Below are 17,364 nucleotides of genomic sequence, written 5' to 3' on the forward strand. Positions count from 1 at the left end.
GTTAACCTTCAATAAGATTTTAACCGAGCAATTTCATGTTTGCTTCTGACTTTGTATGTTTAGGTTTAGTAGGTTAAAACAATTTTGGAAAATCATTGCTTATTACTAAACATTTTTAATAAAAGCTAATTTTTCCTGTATAATTGTTGACTTGTTCATTCTAACTGAAGCAAAATTATCTTAATAGTAACCATTAATGTTCATTTCCACAGTCATCCCTCATGTTTTATTTCCTTTCTGTAACACTGTGAGCACAGAAACCCACATCTCTCAAAGTCAGCTCTGGAAAGGATTTTTCCAGATCACAGCAGTGCTGCAAGAACTTGAAGTCTGAGGATCCCATGAAAATGGATCAGTCCAGAAATCCTCAGTGCTCTGTGGAAGTCCTTTCTGCAATCTGACGTTGCTGAAGGCCTAATCCTGAGATAGCTGAACGTCACCCAAACATCTTGGCTGTTTTCTTAAACTTGGAAAGTTTATGCTCGTGGATTTAAGGGGTGTGTGTTGTTCCTTTGTTGTTCTCATGACACTAGAAAACCAGTAGGCTATGGATAGACTTGAGTAGAAAACTGGCTACATTTAGTGTCTCAAATATAATTCCATTGCCTGTTTTTTTTCTGATTTTTTTAAAATTATTCTCTTAATAACTTGCCCACAAATACATTTTAGTAAAAGGAGCTCATGACTGATGCTCCTTTGTGAACCACAGTACGTTTGAAGTCACAAAAGTTTGCTGCTAATCTGAATTAATCTGACAGTTATTGGATATTGTAATTATTTACCACTTATTTACAGTAAATAATAGCTTGTCTGCATTGCACAGTGTATTCTGATGAGCATGCACGGTGGCTTTGGGCTGCTTCTCCATTCAGTGTGTTCAACTTTCAGATATAAATATGGCTCATGGTGAGTGAATCTCTGCCCAAGTACATGGGATAGCCTGACTCACATGGAAAGGCACTGGTGCTTCCAAGCAGAGCGTGTACTGTACAAATTCTCTGAAGCACTTGCTATGCATGTGGCTCTGTCAGTGGGGTATGATGAGGGTTACTTTTTCTTAAGTGTATACCTGGTTATAAAGCTAATCAGAAAGACCTCATGAAGTAAGAAAGTCTTTATTTCTTTGCATACTTAAATATGTGAAAATTCTTAAATAGGACTCCAGCTTACAGTGGCATTTTTTTCTGTGTTTCCAAAGGCAGTGATGCATGTTAAATAATTTAGCTTGAAATAGATCTAAGAGTATCGAGTCCAGCTGTTAACCAGCACTGCAAACTCTACACTAAACTATGGCCCTAAGTGCCACATCCACATGTGTCTTCAATACCTCCAGGGATAGTGACCCCACCACTTCCCTGGGCAGCCTGTTCCAGTGCTTGACAATCTTTTCAGTGAAGAATTTTTTCCCAATACCAAATTAAAACCTGTCCCGGTGCAACTTGAGGCTGTGTCAAGCTGCTGGCTGGGAAATTTGCTGTGGGATATTTCTATGCCAGGCTGTGATGCAGCAGTGTTATGCCCACTATTGACAATGAAAGCCAAGGAGAAGACACATCCTGCATAGCCCATGTTGTTTCTCATGATTGTGTTGTGCCAAATGGAGTAAGCTTTCTGGATAAAGGCAAATTATGTTGATAGCTTAGTGTGAAGTTATTAAGTTGCATTTGTGAAATACATTTTCACAAGATGTGTTTCTCCTCTTTGTTCAGTGCATTCATTCTGGAAAGGGCCTGCCTATCTTTTACATGGTGTGCTCTCATCCATCTAGATTTGGTTTGTTTTGTTGGAATTTTTAAAGCATATTTTCCTCCTCCTCTTCCTCCTGCTCAGGAAAATGAATGTGGGCATTACTTTTAAGAGCATCCCCTGAGCCAAGTGTCCTTTGGACATAGTGGGCACATGCAAATGTAAGCAACAGCTTTTATTCTCTTCTTCTATTCAGAGGTCACTGAAGTCTCAGCTGTCCTGTTTTTCCTTCCTTTGAAAGGATGAGATGTTCAAATTCTGAGCAAATCTTTCAGAATAATTGTTAGTCCCAGACCAGCAGATGCTTTATACTTTTTTCCATTAATTGCTACACAGTCCTCAGGACAGATTCACACTTCATTTCACTAGGCCTTCAGAGAGTCATCTGAGTTGGAGAAGAGTAGTATTTGTCACAAAAACAGGAAGAAAGAAACAATTTTTTAAAGTTTCTTTGGGAAGAGAAGAAAAAGAATATGGCATCTGCATCTGGCCAGGTGGCTTTTGAGGCTAACTGTGGATGTGAGGAAAAAATGTGTTGGCTGAAAAAAGCAAATCAGGTAGTCATCTGTACAACTTACTGCTCTGTGTTGATGTTTCACATCTGATTTTCTTCCATTAATGTTTATTGTCTTCAATGTTCATGCTTTATTTATCCTGCTTCTACTTTAAAGGTAGAAGTTTTAATTTTTTTAAGCTTTATATAAATGGAAACATAACAGTGCCAAGTAAATAAAAATGAAAAAGAACCTAATCAAAGTCACCAAAGTGGGGATGTTTTCTCCTCCTTTCTTTGGGGTTACAGAGGCTTCTGATGGCAAACGTTTTTCTGTGCATGGAGCGATTTAGCATGCTCCAGCTCCAGGCAGACATGGATGGGATGGTTTTATTGAGAGGGCTGGATGAGCTGTGCCCCTGCTCAGGATGTCCTGTAAGTGTTGTGCCCTGCTGGAAGCTGCTGCTGTGCTCCTGCTCCCCTCCCTGCTGAGGCTCCTGCAGAGCGCGAGGAACCAACACACAGCAGGGAGCCCTGCTCTGCTCAGAGTCAGTGTGAGTCTGGAAGCTGTTGATCCCCAGCAGGGCAGCACTAAGCTCAAATCAATGCCTGTGGTCTGGGAAGCCTTGGAGGAACCAGTGTTATCTCAGGGACAAAGCCCTGCTGTGGTGGTAAACAGCTTTTTATGCCGCTTTACGTGGTTGGCTGGACTGCAAGTATGGCCCATGACCCTTGGGAAAGGTAAAGTTCCTTGTGCCTAATTTTTTATTGTTGTACAAAAAATATATAGGAAATTAGTGCAGTGGAAGAGCTTGTGTAATGGCATCAGCTAACAACTTCCCCATGCCCTGTGCCAGGACCTTTCTTAGTGCATTAGCATTGTTCCTCAGCCTCCCAAGTTTCTACTGTGGGTGCTGGCTTTAGCTTTGCCAGAAGTGATGGTGGGAGCAGGAATTTTTCATGTGCTGTAGGCAAACAGCCAGAGTTCTTGCCTGGTGCTGATACTTGTTTGGTCCAAACAGGCCTTTCTAAAGGCCACAGAAAGTTCAGAGAGGATAAACTGGGTACTAAGCAGGGAGCTGCCCAGACCCAGGTAGCAAGAAGACACTGGAAGGAATTAAACTATAATCTGATTCTGGGCTCAAATATAGGTTTTCTGTCTGCCACAATGGGGGGAAACATTAATGGTATTCACATTTACCATGGCACCGCAAACCCCAGTGACCTTAAAATTTTTTTCTTAAGGTATCAAGCTTCAGAAATTAAATTTGTAAATATACATGGCCACATGCTAATATACCTGCATATATTTTCCTCTGTCAAATTAATTGAGCCACATGTTGTTTACTAAAAACTGGTTTTCTCTCCTTGTGGATGTTTCTTCTGAGGACAGATATTGCAGTATCCCTCCCTAGCTTCTGCCAGAGAAAAGCTCAGCCCTCCTGTTTCACTCCTCTGGACAGTATTTAGAGCTGACCAGTGTAATTCTTACAGCTGTTCCTTTGCTGCATACAGGTGTGCCCAGAAACAAGCACCCTACCCCTGCATTTCTCCTTTCATTCCCTCGGTGTCACTGGAAGGATTGATGCATGACAAGGTGGCTGTGGCCCTCAGATGTTTCTAACACTATTTCTTTTCCCCTATTCAGATCTTTCTGCTGCTTTGCACTCCTCCTGGCTCCCAAGGCCTGCATGGTTGCTGTTAAAAAAAGCCTCGCAGCAAATACATCAAAGAGGGATACCAAAAGCTTTTGAGTTGATTTATATGACACTAAGCCTTTTGTGTGATGCATCAATTGATATTTCATTTTTATTGCAGTACAGTGGGGTATATAGTCTCAACAGCAAGAGGTGTCCTTTTGATCTCTCATTGCACATGAAAACAGGTGTCATAGTCCAGAGATTGTGGAGGTCAGAGATTATTTGAGGAAGGATTAAGTAGTAGTACCATTTTTCATAGCAACCATATCCAAAAGCATGAGATTCTTTTAAAAGTGCAGCTGTTATTTCAGTCTAGATAAGTCGTATTTATTTGTCATATAACAATTTTTCCTGCTGAAAGAAGACTAGAATTTTTCAAAGTGTTTTGTATTAAAAATGCAGAAACAAGTTAAATGCTTCACTTATAAGTACAATTAATAAAATTACTTTTCCTGAAATCCAGAAGAAATTTTGGGTGGCTTTTCCTGTTAGTTGATCTTTACAGAAAATAACGGGGTGACTGTATTAATGTTCAGCACTGCACCAATTTATATGCACATACAATTGCTTAGTCCAGATCCCATTTACCTCAGAAAGTGAACAGAATTCTCTGATGTGATGAGTACTGGTTCAGTATTTCAATAAATTTTCAACAAATACAAGTGAAATATTGCTCTGAATCATTCCAAGAGTCTCCCATTCCATTAAAAACTCTAAAACAACCAAAAGCAATTTGGTAACTCACTATAGGTATGTGGGTATCGCTCCTGCTAAGGAAACACATCCACCATTGATTGCTCAGCTGTTATAAAAATAGATGAGTTTTTGAGGCTGTTTACATTCCACAATGTAATGTGGGTAAAATCAATAGCAATAGTGTTGTATTAGACTCAACAAACCCAAGAAGCCTATTGCTCCTAGTTAGTGTAATTATAACTTTTGTTGACAAGCAGCTGTTTAAACAGACCCCAAATATGTAACTGTTAGAATAAGTAAGGAATTGAGGATCTCTAGGATTCTAGGACCAGAAATACAGTAGTCCTGCATCCCAAAAAATTGATGCAAATTTATTCCAAGAGTAAGTATAATTTTGAAGCCTTTTAAGTGTAGTTAGTGTTGATTTATTCAGTCCATCAACTGACATGAGTTTATACATCTCATAGCACTTGTCTTCAGTTGCTGCCTCCACAAAAACCTCAACAGTTTGGTCCTATCTTTCAGCTAGAGTAGGAGAAAGTCTTATTTGCACAGTGTTTGACTAATGTGAGCTGTTTAGTTCAGCTCTTCACTCTAGAGCAAGGAGCAACCATTCAGGCTATTTTAGAAGAGCTAGTGCTCCATTTCTGAGCTGTCTTCCAGGTTCTGTCCTGATCAGTGGATCGAGGCTGCTCAGGGCTGAATGGGCACTGTGCTGCAGAGCCAAGCAGCTGCTGTGCTCTCTCATCACAGCAGTGTGACAGAACCTGCATGGCCTTACCTCCCCAGTATTGTGAAGCTGCCAGTCTCATGTTTGGAGTGACGTGCTGCTGACCCAGGTGAGGGGAGGGTATGTCTAACACCCCTGGCTGTGCTTAGAAATTTGAAATTGAAACTTTTGGAAGGTGGACTCAGATTTTTGATTCAGATCTCTAAATGAGACCATGCAAGACATGACTGCCCTGTGCACTTTGCAAGGAAAGAACTGAAACACTGTTCAGTTGCAGCTTTGTTTTCCCTTGAGGTTTGTTCTTTTCTGGGCTGCATTGCTTTATTTTAAAAGCCCAGAACTGAAACAGACTAACTTTTCATTCCCTATGTCTTTCTTCTCATCTTCTCTGGCAAGATGAAAAGATGCACTTGGCTTTTATAATACTGCTTTCTCAGGATGGAAAATTGTCAGGTGTCTTGTTTCAGGTATCATTAACCGTCTAGCAAAGCCTTTTTCTTCTGTATTTTTGGTACATGTCTAGATTGACCTTTCTCTGAATCTAAAGGGATTCCCAAGGAAATCCAATGCACCTAGAAACACCTGCCACCTCTGTTCCTTTCCCAGCATGTAAAATTGTTTTGGTGCTCTGGGGCTCGTGCCGAGGGTGAGGAAGCATGTTTGTATTTTTGTGTGCTGGTGGATGGGCCACTGCTGTGTTACTACTCACATGAGGCAGAGTCCTTTGTGCTCTCCAGCAGTGCACTGGTAGCACTGGGGAGAGCACCAGTACAGTTCCAGTTTGGGGAATGTGAGAGCCTGGAGTGGGGCTGCCCTCACCAATGTATAAGGAAGGCCCAAGCATTTTTGCCATCAAAAGCATAAGCAAAATTTCCCTGTATTTATAAAGCATTTCCAGTACTGCAGCTGAGATGTCCCTTGCAAAAATCAACTGCCAGACCTGGTAGTTCACTTGCCAGGGTGAGTAAGGAAGGATTGGAGAAAGAGCTGCATCCTGACTTTAGCTGGTTGAGATGTCCCTGTTGTGGGGCCTGCCATGCCTCTCTGCTGACCCTGCAAGAGAGGGGGACACACATAAGGGGAGTAGGATGGGGATAAGCCACTCTTCTGGAAGGTGCTTGCAAGTGGCATCAGCCTCTTCCCTGGTGCATGCTGCCACAGGGAATGCTGAGAACCAGCTCACCAAAGAAAAATACACCCAGGGCTTCTTCCTTCAATAGGAAGGGATCAAAATGTTAAAAAATGATCACGCTAACTTTGGCAGTAGGAAGGTGTGCCTTGGTATGGAAAGGAGAAAGAAACAACATAGAGAGTAGATTTTTCCCAAAAGCAAACCACAATTTTGACGTGTTGTCTTCTGTCATACTTGGAAAACCAAACACAGGGAGGTGCTAGCCCATAGCCTGACCAGCCTAGGCACTGATACGATGGAAATAAATTAGAATTTACCTAATGGTAATCAAATGGATGTTCCTTAAGTGGGCTATGGTAGAGTGTCACTATTCAGAACAGTTCTTAGAATGGGACAGAACATGAATTTCAAAAACAGCATAGTAATTTGAAAGGATAATTTCCACTGAAAGTTGGTGGGATCAGTGTTCCTAATTCAGGAACTCCCAACCCCCATTTTGCAGTGTTACAACCCCACCAGATCACCTTTCCTCATATGACATGGAGGCTGCAGGGATAGCCACGTCAGGCCATGGCAGATCGAGAGGGTGAAGCACGAGGTACAGGACTTGAGATGGGCAGCACAGCAGCTGCTGGCAAGCAAACTGAGCTGCTGTGTGAGTACCACTCATCTTCCAAGTAAGATTAAGAGATTTCTTTGAAAGTCAACAGCGTCATCAGTGGAATTGTCTGCTCAAAGCTACACAGACTTTTGCACCACACGGAACACCTGCACATTGGGTGACAACAAGCAGATGTTGGACCGTGCATCTGAAAGAGGGCAGCTCTTAGGCTGCTTTAGATCTATAGAAGGAATTGTCAGATTTATAGCAGTCTTTGTCCAATTCCTGAAAATCTTAGCCCTGTTTATATCTGAACAGGGATTTGTGAGAAGCCAGAGCCGATTAGTACCCTTAAAGAAAAAAAGCAAGAGTGGGAGGTGCTGATGTTTCTTTGCACTTCTGTGAAGCTGAAATGCTGGATTTGTGCCACTGCCTCTTATGGCAAATTCATGTGTTTATCCAAGTGAGGGCTTACATGATTTAGGGTTGTGTGTAAAGGGTGAGGCAATGTCAGGCAAACAAATTTCTGCAGTGGGAGGTCAGTGTGAGTCCCAACACCTGCAAGATGATTCTCCATCCTCATTTCCAGCAGGGCAAATAAATTCCAGAGCCAGACCTTTGCCAGCAGTGTCATGTGATCTCGGGAAACACTTTCTAGACTGTTTGGAGGTTGCTTCCTCCACTTGACAACCCATAATTTTATATCTGAGGGGTGAAGAGATCCACAATTTTTAATGAGAGTTATGTTTCTTAGTGGCTTCAATGATTGCTCTGTAGAACTGTTGCTTTGAATAATGTATTACCCATTGCTCTATTTTTAACCCCGTAAATTATTCTCAGATGAGAAATGTAATTTTTTTTTAAGGAAAAAGGCAGAATCAGTAAAAAATGCTTCAGAAATCAGATGGGAACATTCTTTTATCCTGTCTGAATAGTGTGCAACTTGAAAGTTAGTTACAGGAGATCAAATTAATTTCTGGTGTAACTTAATGGGAAGCCAGGTGCATAAATTGGAAAAGAAAATAAGAATAACATAATGAGAAAAGAATAGTTCTGGCACAACACCTCACCAAGGGATATGAGTGGTGCCTTGGGTTGAATGCTGTTTGAAAGCACCATCAAAGGTAGATTAAAGTCAGGAGCATTGTGGGAGGAAATGGATAACCAGCACAGCAGGAGCAGTTACTCCAGGGGCTTTCTGCTGCTTGTATGTGCACAGCTGGGGCCTCTAGGGATGGGGGTTATTTTGGAAGAGATGAAAGGTCGTGTCAAGTTGATTTAGTGCCTACAAATGCTGGTGGTATGTTGTTTAGTCCCTAATCTGTCAGGTAGAGAACAAGCTTGTACTCTTTGTTCATCTGAAAAATGCGGGTTCCCCACCACAATCACCAATTAAGAGCATTTCTAAGAATAGAAATCTAGCCTGATATGCATGTTGAAAAAAAACTTATCTTCACAATGAGGCTCAGGCTTCTCTGATTATAATATATACTCTGAATGTCCTAAAACTTAAATCAGTCCTAGATCCCTGGTGAAAGAAAATTTTTTATGCATTTAATTTCCATTTTGTGACACAAAACTGAGTTGTTTAGTGCATTACACACTACTGGGACAAGACACACAGTACAAAGAGCACCAGAAACAGTAGTTCCCTGCAGTCTTGTAAAGTTCTACACAAAAAGGTACAAATAGTGGAGGTATTAAATTTGGAAAACTAAATGCAAAGTTTTTTGGTTTTGAGTTTGCAGTGTGAAGTAGCCCATGCTTTTTATAACACGGGAGGAAAAACCAGTCTGTTTTCAAAGTGGAAAGTCTGCAGGGAAAGAGAGAATTAGCAACTGATGAAAGCAAATTAGTAATAAACCAGGCAATAATACAAAATCTGAACATACATAAAAAGCTTAATCACAACCTATATATAGATTTTACATCTCAGGAACATAATGTAACATATTGCTTCTCAAGGGCAAATCTGACTCTCATAATACCCTAGATTTGTACCAGATATCCAGATTCTCTAACAGTTTATTCCTTGCAATAAAGCAAGTTACCTCATTTGAAATATTACCACAATTCTCATTTAAATGATACAAAGGGAGTAGGCACAGCATTTTCACAGGCGCCACAAAGGTGACTGTCACAGGCAGGAGGAGCCCAGGCCAGTGCCATGTTTTCAGTAAACTGCACATCCACACTGAGCAGATTACTGACCAGCTCTGGAGAAAGTGGCCAGTTAGTCCTCTCATCCTTCAGTCCTGACCCAGTGGTGTATGGAAGTGCAGATGCCCTGCTCTCACACAGCAGGGAGTGAGGAAGTCTGGCAAAAGCACTGACTGTGCAAAAAGTGCCCACCTCTTCTCCCCTGTGAGGCTTTGGGGAGATTGCATTTTTTCTTCAAAGTGTAGTGTAAACATTTTCCTGTAGCTTTTATTTAATGAGAGATAAGTTTTTGCAGCATTTACTGCACTGAGCCCTAGAATAGACATTACTTCTTAAAATGGCAGGAAAGATGTGCCCTGTTCTTCCTTACCTAGATATTTTGGGGCAGCTAAGATCATTAAATCATTAAATTGTTATTCTGCTCAGTGAAAAATTCTGTCAGTCATAAGCAAATATTAAAACTGCTGTACAATACTGTCCAATGCTCAAACATAATAAATCTAAGCAGAAGTAATGCAAAAAAAGAGCTACATCCCCTGGTGTGGCCGGGAGAACAGGACTTGCAAAAAGAAAACTAAAAGGAAGCTTGAGAGGTATAAACCTGTGAAAATACGTATGTAAGGCCATATGGTTGCTGCCTATAAATACACTAAGAGGAAAATGAAATTTTTAAGCTAAAGAACAGTGTTGGCAAAAGAAAAAAAATACTGGTATATAGCAGCCATTAATAAAATTGTGCTAAAAGTTGTGCAAGCCTTGGAGAGCAGCACAGCTCTAGAATGGTCTTCAGGGGAAGGGGGGAGCAAAAATGTGACTACTTTTAACATGGAGTTAGTTAAGTTTATGAAAGGAATTCCTGTGCACTGTGTAAAGTAATTGCCATGATAATAAGAACATCTTAAATTTCAGTACTTTATTTATTTAGTGTCTTTGATCAAAAGCACTTATATAAAAATGCAATAATGAAAATTCCTTTCAACCAGTACAATAAAAGTTGGAATTCCTTGGGTATTTCATTTTCTTTAGTAAAATACAATTTGGACACGTTCCAGTCAATCTTTGCAGAAATGACAGAACATCAGCCCTACAAATAATAATAAATCTAGAACATAAGATAAGCTGTAGGTTATTGAAATGATGTGTTGCAATGTTAAATCCAACCTTTGCAATGTTAAACCAGCAACAGCTGAGGGAATCTGTGGTTCTTGGACAAGTCTACAGGTCTCACCAAATAACGGCTCTAAAAGTTTCTGGTTTTCAGCTCTGTAAATCTACTGTTTATGAAACTGAGATAAAACCAGTGCTTGGAGCCGAGTTCTCCAAAAGCCCCAACCAACAGACAGAGTGTGCAGTGTCCTTGCATCAGTGAGGGAATTTGCCACCCTGGCAGCACGTAACCTGACTGGAGGGTATGTGCTGCCTGTGCCCACCTCCTCCTCCTGCCCTTGTTCCTTTCCCGGTGTCCCAGTGGAAGGGGTGGCTCCCGCCGCTCCGTGTGGCAGGTGGCTGCTCGTGGGTGTGTCGTAGCTTGCACACGGGCAGTAGGAATCAGGGACAGCTGAATTTATGCCTGGGAGTCAGCATAAATTGAATGGAACCGGCCCCATCCAGAAGTGTAAACCTTAGCAAAAGATTTCAAGTTTGGACACCAAGTTCAGGTTATCTGGGTCTACCTTCAGCACCACGTGTATGGCACTTCCAATTTCAGGGACAGCAAGCAATGGCTTGCCAACTGACTTAGAACTCGTGCAGGCTGTGTTGAAAATTGGTAAGGTTGGAGACGACCTTTTTCCCCTCCCACTTCATGGCCTAAATCAGCTACTGACGTGAGGGGAGGGTGTTCAACAGAACTGGGTGTGGGGGGGAGGCAGTAAGTTATTTCACACTGTGTATTCTGTCATAGATCACTGGGCAAACAGAAATCTGATCCTGGGTGCTCAGCTTTCTGGTTTTTAGGTGGAGCTGGTACAGCATCAAAGGATCCAGACCAAGCTGCAACCTCTAATAGCCTAAATGAGGCAATTACCTATTGATATCATATTTGCTTTATTTTGTTGGTTGAGCCATCCTTTGTCATGGTTAAAAACACAGTCTTCCAAAAAGACAATTTCAGGTTTAGTATCTCCTCTTCTAACTAGCTTGAATTTAATTTCTGCACCTCTCTAGTCTTCACAAGTAAAACTAAAAAAAAAATAATTATTTGGAACATTATATGACGCTGTTCTGCCCACTGAGTGCCAGTAGTCTTTTCTAGCACAGATGTAAAAAGAGGGAAGCAGTGGCTTCTGTCTGTTGACTACAAGTGTTTGATGTCTGTATAATTGTGTAAGGGAGGAGACTGAGCACTCAAAAAACAACTCTATGCAGATTCATTATTACTCTTGAAATCGCATATGATCTGTTCTCTCATGTTGGTTTTTTTGTTTTTTTCCAAACAAGTACATGCCAGCCCTTGAAGGGATTAAAATTGACTACATCACAGAAGTAGGTAGGAGGATCTACCCACAGATAGTGCAGTATTAAGCTCTTTATCTGTTCCCTTCTTAGGCCCTTATACTCTCCCTTAGCTGTAAATTGAGAGTTTCTTTCTGAGTGAAAATGGTTTTTTGCTTAGAGATTCCTTGGCAGCAATTTTAATGGAATTGTCTGTCATCAACACCTGCTTTCAAGCTTTACTGATAAAATTAGATTTTATATCTCAGCATCACATATGGCATCTTTATAATTAGTCTTTTTGCAGTATATGAATGTCAATTCCTAAAATGCTCCCTGTACTCTTCATGTGGGAATATTTCACTTCATTAATCAAATCCAAGTTTTTCATTGGTGCTTCGAATTGTTTAAACCACACATCCTTCATATGTCGAATCTCAAAACCTTTTTGATGGACTGATACAACACATTTGCAGCTGCACTGGGACCAAGCTATGAGGAGATCTCTTCTGGAAAAGGGATCCTGAGAACTCTAGATGGGCCTCCATACCTAGAGTCACTTGTGGAAATGACGACTTTGAATATGTAGCTATCTGAAAATGAGGGGTGGCCTTCTTTGGAGGGCTCGGTATTGGTCTAATCTTGGAAACAGGGAAGGTCTATGCCCAGAAGATTCTGAAAAATATTATTATCCATAACATTTCAGAACAAGAACACCCAGATTTTAACACACATACTCAAGAATAAGCAAATTCAGAGGTGTTTTCAGGCAAGTGATGATCAGAATTATTGGTCAGCAATATAGGTAGAAGTGTTCTTGTATGAGTGACTCACAGGTGTCTGTTTCAAACCATTGTAAGGGAAGTCTTATACTAGTACAGACACCAGTATAGGTGAGAGGTGATTTTTCATTACTCATGTCACAGCTGAGAATTTTTATTCCACTTGGGTACATTCATTTCTCTGCTCATATGAGAAAATGCACAAAGCAACAGATCATCACTATACCACTAGTACTAATGGCATGGAAGTGGGTCACATTTGTATGGAAAAGTCAGCACTTAGTACCTTTATGCAACAGGATGAAAATGTGCAAACTGTTAACTTGTATTAGAAATGTCTTTAGTTTCCCAAGTGCAAAGTGCAGTGTCAGCAACACTATCTTCTAAAAAAAAAAAGACAAATAGGAAAACATTTATAAACATAGCTCTTGATAGCTCTCATGCAAACTGCCATCAGACTTGTACACTAATGCAGTGAATCATTCAGGGTCAACTCACTGGGGGTACTCCTGCTCATATTGGTCAGACTGGCCATAAGGGATTTAACTTTATAAGCATAGTAGTCCCTTAAGTTGACAGATGGAACTTCTTTCATGCCATCACCAAAATCACAGCTTCTCATGGCACTCTCTAACTGCTTCTGACGCCTATAGAAGTGGGAGAATTTATTAAAGATCAGTGTAATGGGAAGCACTACCACTAGGATACCAGCTAGGATGCATGCAGATGCCGTCAACTTGCCAGCAGTGCTCCCTGGCACCACATCCCCGTAGCCAACTGTGGTCATGCTAACAGTAGCCCACCACCAACAAGCAGGGATGGTGGCTAACCCCTCATTGTCTTCTTTCTCAATAGTGTAAGCCACTACTGAGAAAATGGAGATGCCAACAGAGAGGTAGAGTAAAAGAAGCCCCACCTCTCTGTAGCTGTACTTCAGAGTGGCTCCAAGAGACCTGAGACCTGTGGAGTGTCTAGCAAGCTTTAATATGCGGAAAATCCTCATGAGTCTCAGGACTTGTGCAACTCTGCCTAAATTTGCTAAAGTCGGACTACTTTCCACCACCAAGTTGACAATTAATGTAATATAAAATGGAAGGATAGACATTAGGTCAATCAAATTCAGGGCATGCTTGAAAAACTTTAAAAAGTCAGGAGCTACTGCAAATCTTGCCACCAGTTCAAAAGTGAACCATGCAATACCAAAATGTTCCACGATTTCAAAGCGAGGGTCTTCCTCGGTGTTCCCGTTGCTGTCAACAATCTGGAAGTCTGGGAGGCTGTTCAGGCACATGGTCACAATGGAGCCCAACACCACCACTATTGAAAGGACACTGAAGATGCGGCTTAAAACCGAGTACCCGGGATTATCCAAAGCAAGCCAGAGCTGCCTCCTGATGTTTCCAAAGGGCTGTTTGTCAAATTTAGAGGCATCGTTGTAGAATGCCAAAATCTCATCAAAAGAAGATGTTGTACTTTCCTGGTCACTTTGTTCCTCCCATTTCTCTTGGTCTGGCTCCATTTTCCTCCCATGGTAGCTATAACTGCAGCAGGAGTCTATAAAGAATTCATTGATTCCCCAGTATTCAATCTCCTGGCTGAAAGAAAAGACACAGAGTTCACCCATCACATGGAGCTTGCCAGTGTTATAAAAATGTAGCACGTAAGGAAAGAGCTCGGGGTTCCTGTCAAAATAAAATTCATTCTTGGTGTCATCATAGTCATCACAAAGCTCCAGTATCGACTCCTTTGAGTGGCAGCTCAGCAATTTGCCCAGCCTGGTCTCGGGGAACCTTAATAATGTGTTGGATCTCATCTTTTTCTTAAAGCCTCCAACGTTGATGCTGATCTCATTGTCTTCAAAATTCGCTTCAGATAAAGCCCTCAGACTCTGTCCTGTCATAGTGAGCTCCTTCCAAAGATGGGTAGGGAATGAAAACCTAGGATACAATTACACAGAAAGTTGGCAAAATGAACAAGTCTAAAGCATGTTCACCTATTGATGTTCTCTTTCTTTCTTTCTTTCCTTCTTTCTTTCTTCTCTCCCCCCTTTTCTCTCTTTTCCCCCGTTCACTCACTTTCTCTCCCTTTTTCTCCCTCTGCCCCCATTTCTCCCCCTTTCCCTCTTTTCTCCCACCTCCCACTGAAGACCTTGAGGGAGGCTCCTTTGTTCCGCGGCAGGCTCCTGTCCCTCCCCTCGCCCTTCACCTGGGCTGCGCCTGTCGCTCTCACCAAGCCCCGTTACTCACGGCCTTTGTGCCCCCGGGGCCGCGCGGACCTTTCATTCCCTCCCGCCGCTCCCGGCCCCGCCACACAAGGAGCCCCCCCCGCCGCCCGGGGTCCCGTCCCACGCAGCGCCTCAGGGGCCGGAGCCCCGCTCCGACCCGCGGGGAACCCGCCCCGCCCGGCTCCGCGGCTCTCCGCGCCCGCCCTACCTGCTGCCTCAGCGGCCGCGGCCCCCCGCCGGCGCGCCCTGCTGCCCCCGGCCCCCGCCCGCCATCGCCGCCGCCCGCGGGGGCCGCCAGGGCTCGCCTCGCTGCCCGGGGCTGCCGGTGCCGGGGAATGCCGGTGCCGGGGGATGCCGGTGCCGGGGGATGCCGGTGCCGGGGGATGCCGGTGCCGGGGGAATGCCGGTGCCGGGGGAATGCCGGTGCCAGAGGGGTGCTGGTGCCGGGGGGATGCCGGTGCCAGAGGGGTGCCGGTGCCGGGGGGATGCCGGTGCCGGAGGGGTGCTGGTGCCGGGCAGGGCAGGGCAGGACGGCCCCGCCGGCCGCGCGGTGCTGAAGGGACAGCGGCCGCCCCGCTCAGCAGCGAGAGGCGGCGGCACGCCCGCTCGTCATGGCGACGACCCCCGCGGCTGCCGCCCGCCCCCGCCTCTCCCACCTCCCCCCGGCCCGACCCCGCCGGCAGCGATCGGGCCGGGTGGGTGGGAACCAGGGCTGCGGAGGGGCGGCCCGGCGGAGCCGGTGTGCCAGAGGTGCCTCCGCTCGCTCGCTCTTGCCCCTGCGCACCGGCAGCAGCGGCGCCGCAAACTCGGGTTTCCTCCCCACCGCGATCCTGCTTCACGCCGGCTCCAAGCGGCACAACCTCCCGAGGGGGGCCGGGGGACGCCCACCCACGGCCGCAGTGGCTCCGAGCACCCGCGGACCTTCTGCCGAGGGGCGTCGCCCGCCCCCGCCCCTCTCCCCCTCACCCTGCCGGGAAGGGACCGGGGTGGCAGGCGCAGCTCCCCCGGCCGCCCATGGCACCAGCGGGTCCTCGCTGTGGCGCCTGAGCAGGGTCCCTGCGGAGACTGACAATAGGAAAGACGGGGACACTTGTCAGAGCAATTTGGTGTGAGGGGAGCTGAGCTGCGTGCTGAAGCCGCTCGCCGCCCCCTCAGTCGCCTGCTGGGAACCCCCGACCTCCGCACACAGCCCTGCCAGCCATTTCGGGGGGGAAATCGTGAGCGGCGGGGCCTCGAGCAGGGCGGGTGGCAGGGCTGACCTCCTTGCGCTGCTGCTGCTCTTGGCGGGTAGACTTTTCGTGCTAGCGCATGCAGTAGTGTCCAGCTACATGGTCAGCGATGGCAGTGTCCCTGCCCACGCTGCAGGCGACTGGGGAAGAAATCTCCCCTGTGTTGCTGAGCTCGGGGTGAGGCCGAGTTTCTCGGGGGGAAGCTTGATCCTGGCAATCCCTACGCACCTGACACCACCCTGAGCAGGGCCGGCTGTGCAGAGCACACCTGCTCCGAGACAGGTGCTTTATGCCGGGATAACCCACATCGTCTCCTGCCAGCTGCCTCGTGACCGCCTCTCACTCGTGGTCCCATGCATCTGAAGTCCGGTTCCTGGAGACGCACTGCTGTCAGTGCTTTGTAGGGTTAGGGTGTGCAGGGGGAGGAAGACTCCTCTCTTGCTTCCCCCCAGCCCTATGCATCACCTTCAGCTTGTTCCTCAAAGCCTCGGTGAGGAAGAGAGGTTATACCGTCCAACTCCAGCCACAGGTGAGCCTCGTTTACAAGAAACCCCCAGTATTAAAGGTCGGCCCTTTAAGAGCCCAGGAAACTGAGCGCAGACATGAAGTGGGGCAAAAAAGTCCTGGTCTATGCTACGGGCCAGGTCTCTAAGTGCCTGCTCAGCTTTCCTACCTGGGGTGCCGTGAGCACCCCACTATATCCCGCCAAGGCTGGTGCCTCGTGTGGCCAAGACTCCACACCTCTGGGACACTCCCACAGCGCTGTGCAAGGACCCCCGGCGCCCTCAGCCCCCCGGAGATGCTTCCGACGATCCGTGCTTCAGTGGTGCTACAGATGGTCTCCCTGCTCGCCTTTTCTTGGGTGGTGCGTGTCTTTGCTTTGCTCCGCTGCTGGTGAGCGGCTCCTGCCTCCCTTTCCCACAGCTGCCCTGGGTCAGGGCTCTGTGTCCCAACATGCGTCACTGCGTGTCCGGTGACATCCCAAGGGACACAGAATCCACACGGAATTACGGACACCAGGCTGCTCTCCTGGCCAGGGGAAGTGCTGCTCCTCTCAGCCCGGTCCCTCCAGCTCTTCCCCTGCTGGGAAGTGGCACGGAGGAGACAGATTGCATAGAGCAGGGAGGAGGCTTTGCAAATGTAGTGGCGATCCGCCCGTTTTCCCTGTACCAGCCGTGTTTCACGCCCAGAGAGGCAGCTCTCCTGCTTCCCAGTGGCACTGTAGCTGTTGTCTTCGTTCGGGAGCCGCCTCCTCTCAGGGCTCTGCTGGCGAGCCACTCACTGGGGAGCTCTCATTATACTGGCTTTTAATTCCTGGGGCAAGGGGTAGCAGGACACCGGACTGGGAAACCACCATGTTAAAATTTTTGAGTTGGATGCCCCACCACGTTTCCCAGGGCTTGGATAAATCATGAAACTTCTCTATTGTAATTTCCCA

At 45.5% G+C, this 17,364-nt stretch overlaps 1 protein-coding gene across 1 annotated transcript; it reads right to left on the reverse strand.

The window, feature by feature from the left end:
• Nucleotides 1-12,939: 12,939 nt before the first annotated feature.
• KCNS2 (potassium voltage-gated channel modifier subfamily S member 2) lies at nt 12,940-16,000 on the reverse strand (the record flags this gene model as incomplete). Its single annotated transcript, XM_084206933.1, has 2 exons — nt 15,957-16,000; nt 12,940-14,410 (listed from the first exon to the last, which is right to left on the reverse strand). The coding sequence occupies exon 2, from the start codon at nt 14,371-14,373 to the stop codon at nt 12,940-12,942; it is 1,434 nt and encodes a 477-aa protein (XP_084063059.1). The 5' UTR covers nt 14,374-14,410; nt 15,957-16,000.
• Between the last annotated feature and the right edge of the window lie 1,364 nt (nt 16,001-17,364).

This window comes from Fringilla coelebs (genome assembly GCF_963513975.1).
Source record: "Fringilla coelebs genome assembly, chromosome: 1".
Classification (NCBI taxonomy): Eukaryota; Metazoa; Chordata; class Aves; order Passeriformes; family Fringillidae; genus Fringilla; species Fringilla coelebs.